This window comes from Lithobates pipiens, unplaced genomic scaffold (genome assembly GCF_037356315.1).
Source record: "Lithobates pipiens isolate NorthernLeopardFrog02 unplaced genomic scaffold, aLitPip1_a1.2 Scaffold_3, whole genome shotgun sequence".
NCBI lineage: Eukaryota > Metazoa > Chordata > Amphibia > Anura > Ranidae > Lithobates > Lithobates pipiens.
In genome coordinates this window covers 145,560,633-145,575,799 of record NW_027507790.1, presented here as the reverse complement: position 1 = coordinate 145,575,799, position 15,167 = coordinate 145,560,633, and the positions used below count along the sequence as shown (strand labels likewise).

Sequence of the window (15,167 nt, the reverse complement as noted above, 5' to 3'; positions counted from 1 at the left end):
CGCCCTTTAAAGTTTACTTTGGGGAAACAAAATTCCCAACCCAAAAATTTACTCTTTGAATCAAATTGTCTCTCAGGCCGCGTACACACGGGCGGATTGTCTGGCCAACTAAGTTCGTCAGACAATCCGACAGACAGTCCGTCCAAATTTTGAATGAACGGACTTGACCACACACGATGAACAGACAGTCCGCTGAAAACTTGCGCGATGTGTACAGCACGTACGACGGGACTAGAAAAACGACGTCCAATACACTGCAATGCAACTTTCGGCTGTGTAAATCCTTTCTGAGCATGCGCCATACTTAGTCCGTCCAACTTGCCTACACACGAGCGGACTGTCCGCTGAAACCAAGTTTGGACGGACAAAACCAAGTTTCAGCGGACAAAATTACGGAAATTCCGAAAGACAAAGTCCGTCAGACTGTCCGCTGAAAAAGTCCGCTGAAGCCCACACACGAGCGGATTGTCCGCTGAAACACGGTTCAGCGGACTAAGTTGGGCAGACAATCCGCCCGTGTGTACGCGGCCTCAGTCTTACCAATTGTGGAAATTGTATAACCAAAAATGTAATCTTATCTCCAAAACCCCACCACACGCCTCCTGTATAGGAGACCCAAAACTCCACCACTACCTTCAAGACCCTGCAGATCTTACTTGGTGGATTAATAATAACCTCACATTTCTTTATTGTTTCATTGAAGGCTCAAATTTAATTTCTTTCTCTTCCCTCAAGGCAAAATATCAAGTCCCAGAAACAGAACTTAACAATTATCTTAAGATTAAACAATTTTTTATCAAACCACGCATACTCAAGCTCCATCCTTCTATGAAAACCTCTGCCTTAAATCACCTAGAAAACGTGGCTTTATCTCGGAAGTATACTTTAATCTATCTAACACTACAAGCATAAACAAACTCCCATACATGATTAAATGGGAACAAGAATCAAATTTCTCGTACACTGCGGTTAATTGGGATGTTTGTATAAATAATTTGCATAAATGTACAAAATCTATTGCCGTTAAAAAAACTGCCTTAAAATTATTCACTAGATGGTATTACACCCCAATTAAACTCCACACCATCTTCCCTTCCTCCTCCCCTACATGCTTTAGAGAATGCCACTCTATAGGATCTCTTTCACATATTTTCTGGGCCTGTGATAAGATCACCTATATTTGGAGGCAACTAGAAAAGTTTGCTTCCAAAACATCAGATAAAAATATAGTTTTATCATTACACAACTGCCTCCTCTTCTCCCCAATTATAGATCTCCCCACTCATAATATGAGATTAATCCATACTATATGTGTAGCAGTCCACTGGTTAATTGCATATCACTGGAAATCATCTACAGTCCCACTAAGACATCTTAAGACAAGGATTCTAAACATTAACTTAATGGAGAAAAATATTTCATTCTGTTCAAAACACTATGCATATATACAATAAAAAATGGGATCCATGGTTTGAACATAGCAATGAGTTTTTCAACCCCGAATAATGTCCACATTTATATCTAGTCTTTGAAACTTGAGTTGCCTACATATATAAAGTAAGTGTTACCCCCCCAAAAAGAATTAAAAATATAAATACCCAAAAATATGACAGAATTCACCCTTTTTTCCCTTTTTTTTTTTTTTTTACTGTCAAGGAAGGTTATTTATACCACATATGTTTATTATATGCTCAAATGTATATTGAACTCTGTGATTTTGTTTTATACTACTGTACTATATATTTTGTACCACCTTTTGTACCAAATAAAAAAGTTTGTAAACAAAAAATTACCTCTATTCAAACTGGCATACTTTTTCTATTTTTTTTTTTTATTTGTTTGGCCTTTTAAAATAAATAAATTGTAAAAAGTGTTTAAAAACCATATCATCACTTGTTTGTCTCCTCCCAAATATCAAAATGTATATAGTTTTGGTATTGCGTGTACTTGTAAATAATAGGTCCCTAGCCAAAATATGAATGTTACTCTGAAGCTTCAACTGTTAATAAAAAGGCAGATACATGTGGTTATACATCTTTTAAGGATTTTTGCAAAACTTCAGTTAACGTTCAATTTTGAAATACTGCAAAAATGTTAGCGAGCCACTGAGGACTCCCACTGATAACAACATGCTAACATTCTTACTGTATTATATAATTGTTCATAAACATTGAGTTTGTATTAAAAAAAAAAAATGTGAGCTTATTACAGGCAAGAGAAAATCTCTTTCTTGGTGTTTTGTTAATAATATGTACAGTAAACAATTTTGCTGTTCGTCAACAGCACAGGAAATAATTTAATTAAAAAGAGTTCAATGAGAGTTTACAATGGTATTCCTAACTATAAATTTTGATTTGGGTGATATTTCAGTATGAAATGCAGAATTTTCCCCCCTCCCCTTCAAAAAGACATTTTTATGAAGGACCATCTGAGAGCGTTCTGATGACACTTCTTATCAGTTCCAGTGTTCATATTTGTCATGTGACAGGATACAAACATTTCACTTTTCAGGTCACCAAATCCAATCCAGATGTGAAGAACATGATGAGGACCTGGACACGGCAAGCTGGATATCCTCTGGTGACGGTGGCGAGGAAGGGGAAGGAAGTGTCAGTGAGTCAGAAGCGATTCATACGAGCTGTAAATCCAGCTAATGCCACTGGGAACTCCAGGTGTGTGCGTCTTGCCTGGTTATATGTTGCTTTTCATTGTTTTTGACATGTTTGGCAAATGTTAAAGTAGACTTGCAACCTTTTTTCCACTGGAGTAGATGTGAGGAAAAGAATATGTGTTTAGATGATGGTATGATGCATAACCTAATACATTGCAGCATAAACAAGCAGGTTGGTGGGCACTCTTAAATGCAAGTTCAGGAAGATGCATTACCCTCTACTGTGTACGGAGCAATAATATGCTGTGTATTTGGCTTATGAAGATGGGCATGATTGTTTGTTTGTTTTTTAGGTATGTTGCACAGCACTGTTCTTTTACTTTTTTCCAAAAAAGGGCCACGCTTTAATATAATCTGTGAGCTTAACCACTTGCCATCCTTGCCAATTCTGGCACTCTGCTCCTATGTGTAAAAATGCTAATTTTTTTGCTCGAAAATTACTCAGAACCTCCAAATATTACCGTATGTATTTTTTAGCAGCGACCTTGGGGAATAAAATGATGGTCATTGCAACTTTTATATCACATGGTATTTGTGCAAGAAATTTTTCAAACGCAAAAAAAGTCGAAAAAAAATGAATAAAAAAAATAATAAATAAAAACACTAAAGTTAGACAATTTTTTTGTATAACGTGAAATATGATGTTACACTGAGTATAAATAGATACCTAACATGTCACACTTTAAAATTGCCCAGACTCGTGGAATGGCACCAAACTTCGGTACTTAAAAACCTCCATAGACGACACCTTAACGTTTTTTACAGGTTATCTTTTTAGAGTAGAATGGTAGATAGAATTGTTGCTCTCCCTCTAGATTTTGCGGGGATACCTCACATGTGTGGATTAAACACCGTTTACATATGTGGGAGCGACATATGTATGCGTTCACTTCTGTGTGCGAGTATAGTGGGAACTTTAACCGCTTCAGCCCCGGACCATTTGGCTCCCCAAAGAGCAGAGCATTTTTTGCGATTCGGCACTGCGTCGTTTTAACGGACAATTGCGCGGTCGTGTGATGTGGCTCCCAAACAAAATTGAGGTCCCTTTTTTTCTCCCCACAAATAGAGCTTTCTTTTGGTGGTATTTGATCAACTCTGCGTTTATTTATTTTTTTGCGCTATAAACAAAAATGTGTGACAATTTTTAAAAAAAGCTGTATTTTTTATTTTTTGCTATAATATCCCCCCAAAAAATATAAAAAAACATTTATTTTCCTCAGTTTAGGCCGATATATATATTCTACATATTTTTGATAAAAGAAAATCGCAATAAGCATTTGATTGGTTTGGTTATAGCGTCTACAAATTAGGGGATAGTTTTATGGCATTTTTATTAATTTTTATTTTTATTTTTTTTACTAGTAATTGCGGCAATCTGCGTCCCGATCACAGGGAGCGGTAGTCCGCGTCATTAGGCAGAACGGGGAAATGCTTGTTTACATCAGCACTTTCCCCGTTCTTCTTTTCCGTGAGACGATCGCGGGTATGCCCACGGACATCGAGTCCAGAGGACCCGCAATCAGTCACGGAGCTCGCAGTGCCGCATCTTAAAGGGCAATGTACAGGTACGTTAATATGCCTGTATGTGCCCTTCTTCCGACGTATATCGGTGTGAGCCAGTCGGCAAGGGGTTAAATAAAATATATTTTATTTTCATTTTTTTTTTTTTTTTTTTTACACTTTCCCTTTTTAACATTTTTTTTTTTGGATCACTTTTATTCCTATTACAAGCAATGTAAACATCCCTTGTAATAGGAATAGGGCATGGCAGGTCCTCTTTATGGAGAGATCTGGGGTCAATAAGACCCCACATCACTCCTCCAGGCTGGATAGCCTGAGATAAACAAAAAAACGATCTTGGCTTTCCAATCGAGTACACGGCAGTATTTACAACTGCCAAGCTGGGCATGACGTCATAACATCATGTCCAGGCCTCCGAGTCCTAGAGACTGCTGGGGACCATCTGGTCACTGGTATTCTCTATGGTGAACTTTCACCACCGTCGGACTCCTTCTCCGGTCACATGGGCAAGCCAGTAGAAGCACCAAAGGGGGAGGGGGAGGTAAGAACAATCAAATGGCTGAACAGCTATCATTGTTCTTATGGTGCAGGGAATCGCCAGCTTGAAAAAATCTCTAAATGCCTGCAGCTGTAGGCATCGTTCAGATATCCCTGCTCAAAGCCCAGGATGTCATATGACGTACCTTGGGTGGAAAAGTCTGGTTTAAAAAAAAAATATTTTCTGCTGCTGTGATTGGACTTCCTGTTAGGCTGCTTTCACACTGAGGTGCTTTGCAGGTGCTAAAGTGCTAAAAATAGCACCTGCAAAGCACCCTGAAACAGCTGCTGCTGTGTCCCCAGTGTGAAACCCCCGAGGCCTTTCACACTGGAGCGGTGCGCTTGCAGGGCAGTCAAAGTCCTGCAAGCTGCATCTTTGTAGCGCTGTAGGAGTGGTGTATTTACCACCCCTAATGCGCCCCTTCCCATTGAAAACAATGGGGCAGCGCTGCAAACCTGCCTGCAAAGCGGTGCTTTGTGGACGGTTTTAGCCCTTTTTCGGCGCTTTACCGCCAGCGCACGCGAAGCCCCAGTGTGAAAGAGTGTGGCTACGTTCATTCTCAATGCACCCACTAAATATAGGAATGTAGCCACCCACTCTTGCTCACTCCTGAGATGGACTTGGGACTATGGGATTTATAGTGTGCATAGTACCGTGCACATGACCACAACTCACATGCACTGCTCGTTCCAAAAAAACGAAGTGATAGGGAAAAGGAGGGGTTCAGGAGCTCACAAAGGACAGAAGAAGAAAAACATAGTAGGGTCTGCCATAGATGGAGAGCATTTCTCTTCTGCACAAACTGTACTGACAGGAATCCCTCCTGCCAAACCATTGCATGTTCCGGGTGGGGAAGGCTTCCTTCCCTACAATAATCACATGTAAAATCTGGCAGACAGGTTGTACCCAAGTACAAGCTGGTAAATTCAGCCCATACATGATTCAAACCATCTATGGCTGGCTTAAGAACCACTTCCGGACCGCCGCATACCGATGTGCATCCCTACTATGATATCGTTGTAATGGCAGCAGCTAGCTGCCATAACCCCGGTGTCCCCGCGTTCGGCCAGAGGTCCAGTACAAGATAAAAGTGGTCTCTGTGGTGGATTCGTTGCGAGATCACCTTTATCGGTTGCGGGAGAGGGGCCCCCCTCCCGCTGTGATCCGGTGACCTCCACCCCCTTACCGGAGCTGTCGGCAGTGGCAGAGGTGACCGCATCTGTCCCCTGGGCTGACATGGAGACAAGTGAGGGGAAGATGGCCCCCACCCATCACCATGACAATGCAGGGCGGAAGGGACGTCAAAATGTCACTTCCGCCCATAGCTCTTAAAGAGGAAGTAAACCCATCAAAGGTATTCCCTGCAAAGGTAAAGCATAATGGACTACTATGCATCACATAGTAGTCCATTATGTGTCACTTGCCTGACACAGGAGCCAGCGAAGTCACCGCTGTCCCCTGTAGTCCGGAGTGTCCATCTTCTCGGTGGGTCTCGCTGCTCCGGCGCTGTGATTCACCGGAGCAGCGATGATGTCACTCCCACGCACGGGAGCCGACACTCATGGCAAATCGTCACGATCTGCGGCTTACCCAGTGCGCCTGCACGCTGCTGTCTATGGTGCATGCGCCGTAGACAGCGGTGGCTGTCTTCAGGTAAATATCTCCTAAACCGTATAGGTTTAGGAGATATTTTTTGGACCTACAGGTAAGCCTTAATCTAGCCTTACCTGTAGGTCAAAGTGGTTTGTAAGGGTTTACAACCACTGTAAAGGGTCATTTTTTTTTTTTTTAATGATGATTTATTTTTATAATTATTATTGCATTTTAGTGTAAATATGAGATCTGAGGTCTTTTTGACCCCAGATCTCATATTTAAGAGGACCTGTCATGCTTTTTTCTATTACAAGGGATGTTTACATTCCTTGTAATAGGAATAAAAGTAACGTGTTTTTTTTTGTTTTTTTGTTTTGTTTTTTTTGTGTATAAGGTAAAATAAATGAGAAAAAAAAATTGAAATGCGAAGCGTCCAGCTGAGCTCGCGTGCAGAAGCGAACACGTACGTGAGTAGCGCCCGCATATGAAAACCAGTGTTCAAAGCACCTAGCAAAAACACAAAACCTGCAACCAACAGAATTTTTAAAATGTCGCCTATGGAGATTTTTAAGGGTAAAAGTTTGTCGCCATTCCACGAGCGGGCGCAATTTTGAAACGTGACATGTTGGATATGAATTTACTCAGCGTTACATTATCTTTCACAATATAAAAAAAAAATTGGGCTAACTTTACTGTTTGTTTTATATTTTAAAAAGTGAATTTTTTTCCCCAAAAAAGTGCGCTTGTAACACCGCTGCGCAAATACGGTGTGACAAAGTATTGCAACGACCGGCATTTTATTCTCTAGGATCTATTGCTTTTATTACAATAATAATTGATCTTTCTATTGTGAAGGTTTCTGTTTAGGGACTTCCTGTTATAGGGTGACAACTGTTTTCCATTAATGCTACTGCATTGTTACCTTGTCACGTGCTCTCCCAGTGAATTCTACAGGCAGCCACGTGGACATAGATTGTGCAAGCATGGTCCATTGTCACCGCAGCAAGCCAGTCCACAGAAATGGTGTGCAGCCAACGCTGTAGAGAGTACATCTAGACAGAGGCATAAGTAGGCTGGAGATCACCAGCATTGTGACCATAGCCACCAACATCTTCATCTTCTTCTTCTGTGTCTACAGTAGTTTTACAGATGAATACTAGTGGCCTCCGAGCAGGGTGATTTCTAAAGGCTTGTGCCAATTGGCCTTTGCTACCTGTTTCCGTGTGCTTTTCAGCTATCTTCTGAGCTACAACCCTCCATTCGGACTTTTCCCACATTCCCATTAAAAGAAAAGCAGTTCTAAGACAAGCAAATATAATCATGTACACAAGCCCTAAAGCTGACATAGAAATGATGGAGTCCACTCATGTCATGTTAATCAAAGTTATTTAACAGCTGGATGGCTTTAGATGGTGCATGTCAGGTTTATATATGTAATATTTTATTCAGCATCATAGCATGCATTGCATATTTCTAGTACAACATCTATTTAGATGGCATACTTGCTAATAAGATTGTGGTTTTTATTTATTTTTGGTTTTGTTTTGTTTTGTTTTTTATAGTACCATATGGCATGTACCTCTATCCTATACCTATGGTCCTTGTGACGGAACGTCTTGTGAATCAGTCCACTTGCTCAATCAAACGGAGGGTGAGTAAAATATATAAAGACTCTGTTTCATGTAATAAATGCATTTCTAAGTAAGTAGTAAGGCTAGTTTTTGTTTTTTTATTTTTGTTTCCTCTCCTAAGCTTCTTGGGCGTGTGAGATTGTGTACCACTATGTATGAATTGTGTGCAGGCGAACCCATTATAATGAACTTTGTTTTCTCTCTTCTGTCCTCCATGTTCATTAGCTGTCATGGGCAGATTAGCTTTTAGCTTGGTATCTGTGGGAAAATACTGTGCTGGATTTTTTTGATTTTACTTTTAGTATTGCATATGGCTTTAATTTTTATTGTAAGTGTATCTTATGGCATCCATAGGCATTAGAGGATTGTTGTCTGAAACCTGCAAAAACAAGAAGTGGAGAAGAGGCACCTCTAGGTTCAGATTTTGTACAGGTTTAATATAAAGTAAAGAATAGTAAAATGGCAACTCACATTTTAGGAGTTAAAAACAGGCATTGTATAGTCCCAACAACGGGGGTGTCTTCAGTGTAATCAATCCTTTATTCTCCTGTGGATATGTACTGTGTAGTCTTCTCGTACACCGCTAGATGGTTCTCTGCCGGCTGTGGTGGAGTATGCATCAAGACGAGGCTTGAAGTGCAAGCTGGTATCCAGGCAAAGGGGGGTGACTTCACTGGGATGCAATGCGTTTCCTGAACGTACAGGCTGTGAATGACTTGATGGCCATGCCCCTTCTTCAAAGCTAATTCTACTGGGATCACGGTTTCTGTTTCCCCTGGATGGCGGCCGTGAGCATGGATGGTCTCTCCTCTTTTCCTCCTCCTTCTCCTCCCTCCTCTTTTTCTCCTCCTCCTCCTCCTCCTCTTTTCCTCCTCCTCCTCCTCCTCCTCTTTTCCTCCTCCTCCTCTTTTCCTCCTCTTTTCCTCCTCCTCCTCTTTTCCTCCTCTTTTCCTCCTCCTTCTCCTTCTCCTCCTCTTTTCCTCCTCCTTCTCCTTTTTTCCTCCTCCTTCTCCTTTTTTCCTCCTCCTCCTCTTCCTCCTTTTTTCCTCCTCCTCTTCCTCCTTTTTTCCTCCTCCTTTTTTCCTCCTCCCCTCCTACTTTTGTTACTATTCTGTTTGACTTATGGACTTCATCTAATACAATCATATAGATTGTGGACTTGGGTCTTTATTGTGTGGATATATTACTATGCTCACCCAGCACATCAATTAAATATCTAAGGGATATAAATTGTTTGTTTTTTGAACCTTCTACTTGTATAACTTGTCTAAAACCTGTGACTTAGGTGGAATCTATACATATATGCACTGCCTAAGTTTATCAAATAGTCCAGAGTAATCCCTGTGTTGCGGATCCCGACAATTACATTGCCCGGCAGACTGGTATAGCAGATGGAGCCCAAAGCCAACCCTAGGTAAGAGACTCAGAGTTATGGGCCCCAGATTCGGGGCTATAGCCCCAGTAGCCACCCCCTAGCGACGCCACTGCTTCCCATCCCAGAAATTTAGGAAACATGGAAACTAAATAGTACTGTATATGACTATGCGTTTTTGTTTTTTACATATAGGGCTACGTACACACATACATATTGCTATCTAAAGATTTTCTCACACAAGCACTGTTCTTGTACAAAGATTTCTACTTGACAAATATTCTTAGGTAGTCTTATATGTACTGCATGCATTTTCTACCTATGGATTTTAAGTATTTAATTTCAGCAAATAGTAAGTGTGTATTAAATTGTTGCAATATGTCCTTCATATATTTGTTGTCTAAAAAGAGTTGTGTTAACTTTTCACATGAAAAAAATGCAGATGTAAAGAGAGACCACAAGGAGCTAAAACATTGTGGACTATTCAGCGATTGACCTCTCCTCTGAACTGAAATCTTAGTTTTGGATCGACTGACCCATTATCATAAAATAAAGCCTAGTACGCACAATCAGAAAATCGGCCGAAAAATGCCACTTTCGAATCTGATCGTTCGTACATAGCTTTAATGAGCTGAGCACCACAGTTCATGCGAAATTATCCAGAGGGACAAACACAAAAAATGTTTTGCGTGCAATACCAGAATGAACAATTTTTGTTTAATCAGTACAGTATCCATGGAGACGCAAGACCAAGACCATGCATGCTTGGAAATTAAAGAATATAATTCAGTACGTCACTTCCAAAGTTGTATTCTTTTGACGAGAATTTACGTAGCCTCTTCATTTTCAGTATGAGACCAGCTTCCACCAAAAAAAAAAAGTTCAATCATTTGGCCGATATCTTGTGTATGAGGTTTATTGATGTTTGAGTAACTTAGGATTCCATCTTACAATCTCTGCAGATAAAATTATTCTCCAAAGTGAGCCATCCTGGTTGAAGTTTAACGTGAAGATGACTGGATACTACATAGTGGATTATGGCCCAGAAGGCTGGACGGCGCTCAATGATCTACTCCAACATAATCACACTCTTCTAACTGCAAGTGATCGAGCCAACTTGATCCATGACATATTTGCCCTGTCTAGGTAATAACTGATTTTCAGTTCTCTTATGTATGCTGTTTTATTTTATTAATCTAGCTAATGAAATGCAGACAGCATTCATAAAATAAATGTGCGCTTTTCACTTTAACTCTGTGATAAGGAATGATTTATCGCTTGTCTATGTATTTTTTGCTGTCTGCCAGCAAAATGTTTCATTGCTTATTGGAATGTTGTTTGTATTTCATACTGGACAGGAAATATTCACTGACCTCAAACTTGCTCTGGACATTTTAGCTTATGGCTGATTTATTGACATTGCTAAGTGAACAAATCTCTGCATCTTGTGGTTTTTACTGTGTACACATCTCTACTAGCTCAGATCCCAATACACTTCACTTACAATTATAAGATTAATAGTCTGCTGCAATAATAGCCTGCAAATATATTCATCCTGTAATTCCCAAGCCCAAGTAATTCAGACAGGGCGTAGAATAATTAAAAAAAAAATGCGTAGGTAGAGGTTCCCTTTAGTGAAGACTGCATACCAAAATGATACAGAAATACAAGTGGTTTAAACTATATGCAAAACTTCCAGTAAAAGTTTACCTTGGCCCTGACAGTTCCCAAGCATACTTTATTGCTTTATGTGGTTGGAGGCCTCATTGACCAGTGTGAAGACTTAAAGTGAACCTGCGACCAGGCTATGGGCATTTAACATTAAAGGAAAATTCAAAACCTCTTACTTACCTGCTCTGTGCAATGGTTTTCCACAAAGCAGGCCCAATTCTCCTCTTCTTGGATCCCTATCGGCGCTCTGGGCTCCTCCCCCTGCTGTTTGCTCCTTATAGCAATCCGCTTGCTATAGGGCACTCGTGTGTACCCTTTCCCAAGCCATTGAAACTCAGTGCTCAGCCAGCAGCAGCAGGAGCTGACCCAGTGAGAAGGGAGAGAGACGAGAAATGGGCTGCTCTTGTGCACATCACTGGATCAAGATCGGGCTCCGATAAGTTTTACGGGGGGCTGAGGGGGAGCTGCACACAGAAGGTTTTTTTTTACCTTCATGCATACTGTAGAATGCATGAAGGTTAAAAAAAAAAAACCTTCAGCCTTTAGAACCACTTTACTATTAAAATAGGGTTTTTGACGTTCCAGTAAAATCTTTTATTTTATTTTTATTTTTTTGTCTAGTCACCTGAAGGTGATTGGACTCTGGCAAATTAAAGTGTTAAGACAGCCGGCTTATAACACCTCCTTCCAGCAAGCCTCAATTTTTTGCAACTGTCCTTAGGTGTTGTTAGGGAATGCCTTCTTTATCTGTAGAAATTTCTCCATCAAGGTTCTGGCTGCAGCCACCTGATTAGACAGTGGAAAAACAGTTAAGACAACCCCCATATACTCTCTCCCACTCTCAGCAAGCCTCAGCTTTTTTAGCAAGCAATTGGAGTGAACCACTGAAACAGAAGAAGGACCCTTGTCCTGTACTGTACCCCAAGAAAAGAATTGTACAGGTAAGTAAAAAATACTATCTTAATTGTGCAGTGCAGGGCACGGGGTTTAGACTAACAGGGACTCCCCGAAAGTCTTTGGGTACTCAGGAGATCATCAAAGATTGAATTGCAAAAGCAGTAAACAAGAGCAGTGGCAGAATGTACAGACATGCGCCCATGGGCCTGGAAAAAATTGCTCCAGCTATAAATGAATGGCTAACTCCCGCCTATCTGACATACTGAATAGAATCGTCTTATGGCTACAATGCAGTAATTAAGCTGTAGCAGCCCACTCTTTGGCCTGTGGCACAAACAAAAGCAATACAGCCTGTGCTTCCAACAGCCCAGACAGATGTAGAGGGTCACTATCCATACTCCCATGTGAACAATGAGGAGTATTGAAGCTACAGCACCCCAGGATCCTAGTTTAAAAGGCAAATTTCTGACTTTCCTGCACCCACAGCAACAGATGATATCCGGGAACAGTTCCACCCAGTCTTCACACTCCTGGGATTTTTTTACCTCTAGGAAGTCCTTATTGACAGGGCTTCACCAGCTGATGGACCACAGCCTTGAACTTGTATAGCAACCTGTAGCTGACTCAATGTGCTTCAACACATGCCAAGGTGAGAGTGCCTAACACAGGACCCAGTGCCCAAAAGGAAGACAGCCATGCTGGCTAAAATAAAGCCAGAATCCTGATAGAAGAATCTACAGTATAGAAGCTACATTTTTTTTCAGTAGAGAGATGATGTTGAACACCTAAGGAAGCTAGCAAAAAAATGAGTCGGAGAGGTTATATGGTTGCTGTTCTAACAACTCTGTTTGCCAGTGTCCAATCACCTGATAGTGGCTGCATATAATAATATAGTCTAAGACCAAGCCTGCATCTTGTACTGTACTGTACAGTACAGTTAAATTTGCTTTGAAACAAGCCCTCACTGACCTTTACAGCTGTTGTCACTGTGGAGTAAATCCTCCTCAAAGCTTACAGAAGAAGCAAGCTTGTCATTCAGGTGATTTTCTGAGCAGCTCAGCTCATGCTACTCCAGAGCCTTCAAGACTTCTCTAATGTGAACATTAAGCAAGCTGTGGTAAGGGAGAGCAGGGGTTACTGAGCTGCTGAGAGAATTATTTGAATAACTTCAGTTTTTCTGCTGTGAACTATTAAAATGAATATTTTTTTGCCACAGATAGGTTTGAAGTTTTTGTTGTTTTGCAGTTAAACATTGCCCAGTTAGGCTAATGCCGCTTACGCACGACCAAACTTTTTGACGGACTTGGTCCGGCGGACAATCCGACGGACTTTGCAGCTGAGGTCCGGCGGACTTTCAATCGAACAGACTCGGCCACACGCGATCATTCCAAATGGATTCGAACGTGATGATGTAGAATAAGGAAGTTCATAGCCAATAGCTGCCCTAGCATCGGTTTTAGTCCGTCAGACTTGCACACAGACGAATGGATTGTCCGCTAAAAGCAGAGTACGGTGGACAAATTTGAAGCCAGTCTTATTTTTAGGTCCGCCGGACTTTTGGGAAGAAAAAGTCAGCTGAGTCCACACACGATCGAGTTGTCCGACGGACTCTGGTCCGCCGGAAAGTCCGATCGCTTGTACGCGGAATTGCAGTCTGTTTCTATAAAAGGGCCTAATTTAACAATCTAGGTTTTATGTGCCAAACACATATGTATTTTGTGCTTTTTTTTTTTTTACGCTGTTTTTGTTCTTTCTTTACAGGATAGGTAAGGTTAACCTGATAAAGGCGATGGATCTCATTCATTACCTTGTGGATGAAAAAGATATTGCTCCAATCAAACAGGCAACTGTCCAGGTTTTGCATATCCATGATCTTCTAGCTAAACTGGGTTACACGAATATGGCTTATCGATTGAAGGTATACCTATTTTCTTCTGTTTTATTCTGCTGTATACATAAGATGTATAAAATAAAGAGAGACTGGTTCATAGCAGATAAATGAAAGAGATATTGCTTTTCTTGTGGAAAGTTATTATGGGAAGGCATTTAACTGTTTGTAGGTAGCTTCTTCCTTTTTATATTCATCAGTCTTTCTGCATCCGGCATAATACTGTAGAGCACTCAGTAGACCGATTGCTCTCTTTGCCATCATTCTATGAATCTTCTATTGACAGCTAAAAGCATGGGTATAAAATGTCATACACCAAACCAACACGTAGCGACCTCTCTCTCCAGCAGTTTTAAGACTTGTCACCCAGCTATGTCATTAAAATCAGATTTGGCGAAGTAGAAAAATATATATATTTTTTTTTTGTTTTTACTTGATTTCAGAAACGTCTTGTGGACCTACTAGATAAACTTATAGACAAACAGACATGGAGTGATGAAGGATCTTTGTCTGAGCAAGAGTTGAGATCATTACTTTTGAAATTATCTTGCTCCCTTGAACAGAAAAACTGTATAGGAAATGCCACTGAGCTGTTTAACCACTGGATGAATGGAACACGGTAAGGCTTGATTTCTATATACCCATATGAATGCTAGAAAGCAAAGGAAGAATGGATTACACCTTATTTATCAAATGAAGCGTTGTCTCAGACTATCTGAGTTGCATAGTAGCTAGTTAGGTTTTTGTTTTTGCTCTCCTCAAATCCACTGTAAAAAAAGACGCATCTGATTGGTTCCTGCAGTCAACATAGACTTTCCAGGACAACCTCTCACTAGTTCTTTTTATAAACCCAGTAAAAGTGTGCAGGTAAGGACATATTCATTATGTATTAAAGACTACATCCGCTGTAAAGTGCTGTGAAACTGGTTGCAGCATTGTACCAATGAATAAAACATGTGAACTTTATTGTACACCTCATTACATTACACATTCATTTCTACTGGTGGCTGAGCTTCATCCTGCAGTTAAAAGCTGCATACATTACAACTAAAATGCCTAAACTTTAAAGTGGATGTAAAGCCACTCTCATCCTTTCTAAACTACTGCAATATTGGTTATCTAGAAGGATATACATGCCTCTGCATGTATAATTATCTGTCAAATGTCTCCCCTCTGTATGCTATGAGACCCGAAAAAACTGCAGATTCTGTGGGTGGGTCCGTTTTCCAGGGCTCAGTGGGTGGAGTCGTGATGTCAGTAGACTCCCCACCCACCTGTACTCTCCCCTTATCAACATGCATTTTCTCCTGTGTATTTCTTACACTGAGCTTCTGCTATGATCAATAACATCCAGTCAAAATACAGAAAAGTCCCCACATGACTTC

General features: G+C 40.7%; 1 protein-coding gene across 2 annotated transcripts in view; it reads left to right on the top strand.

The window, feature by feature from the left end:
* LNPEP (leucyl and cystinyl aminopeptidase) overlaps positions 1–15,167 on the top strand; it is a 204,165-nt gene that overhangs the window by 140,328 nt on the left and 48,670 nt on the right. For both annotated transcript variants that reach the window (XM_077462351.1, XM_077462350.1), the window contains exons 10-14: positions 2,512–2,672; positions 7,886–7,974; positions 10,289–10,472; positions 13,656–13,812; positions 14,226–14,401. In XM_077462351.1, coding sequence (XP_077318477.1) covers positions 2,512–2,672; positions 7,886–7,974; positions 10,289–10,472; positions 13,656–13,812; positions 14,226–14,401 — 767 coding nt within the window. The remainder of the gene's footprint in view (positions 1–2,511; positions 2,673–7,885; positions 7,975–10,288; positions 10,473–13,655; positions 13,813–14,225; positions 14,402–15,167) is intronic.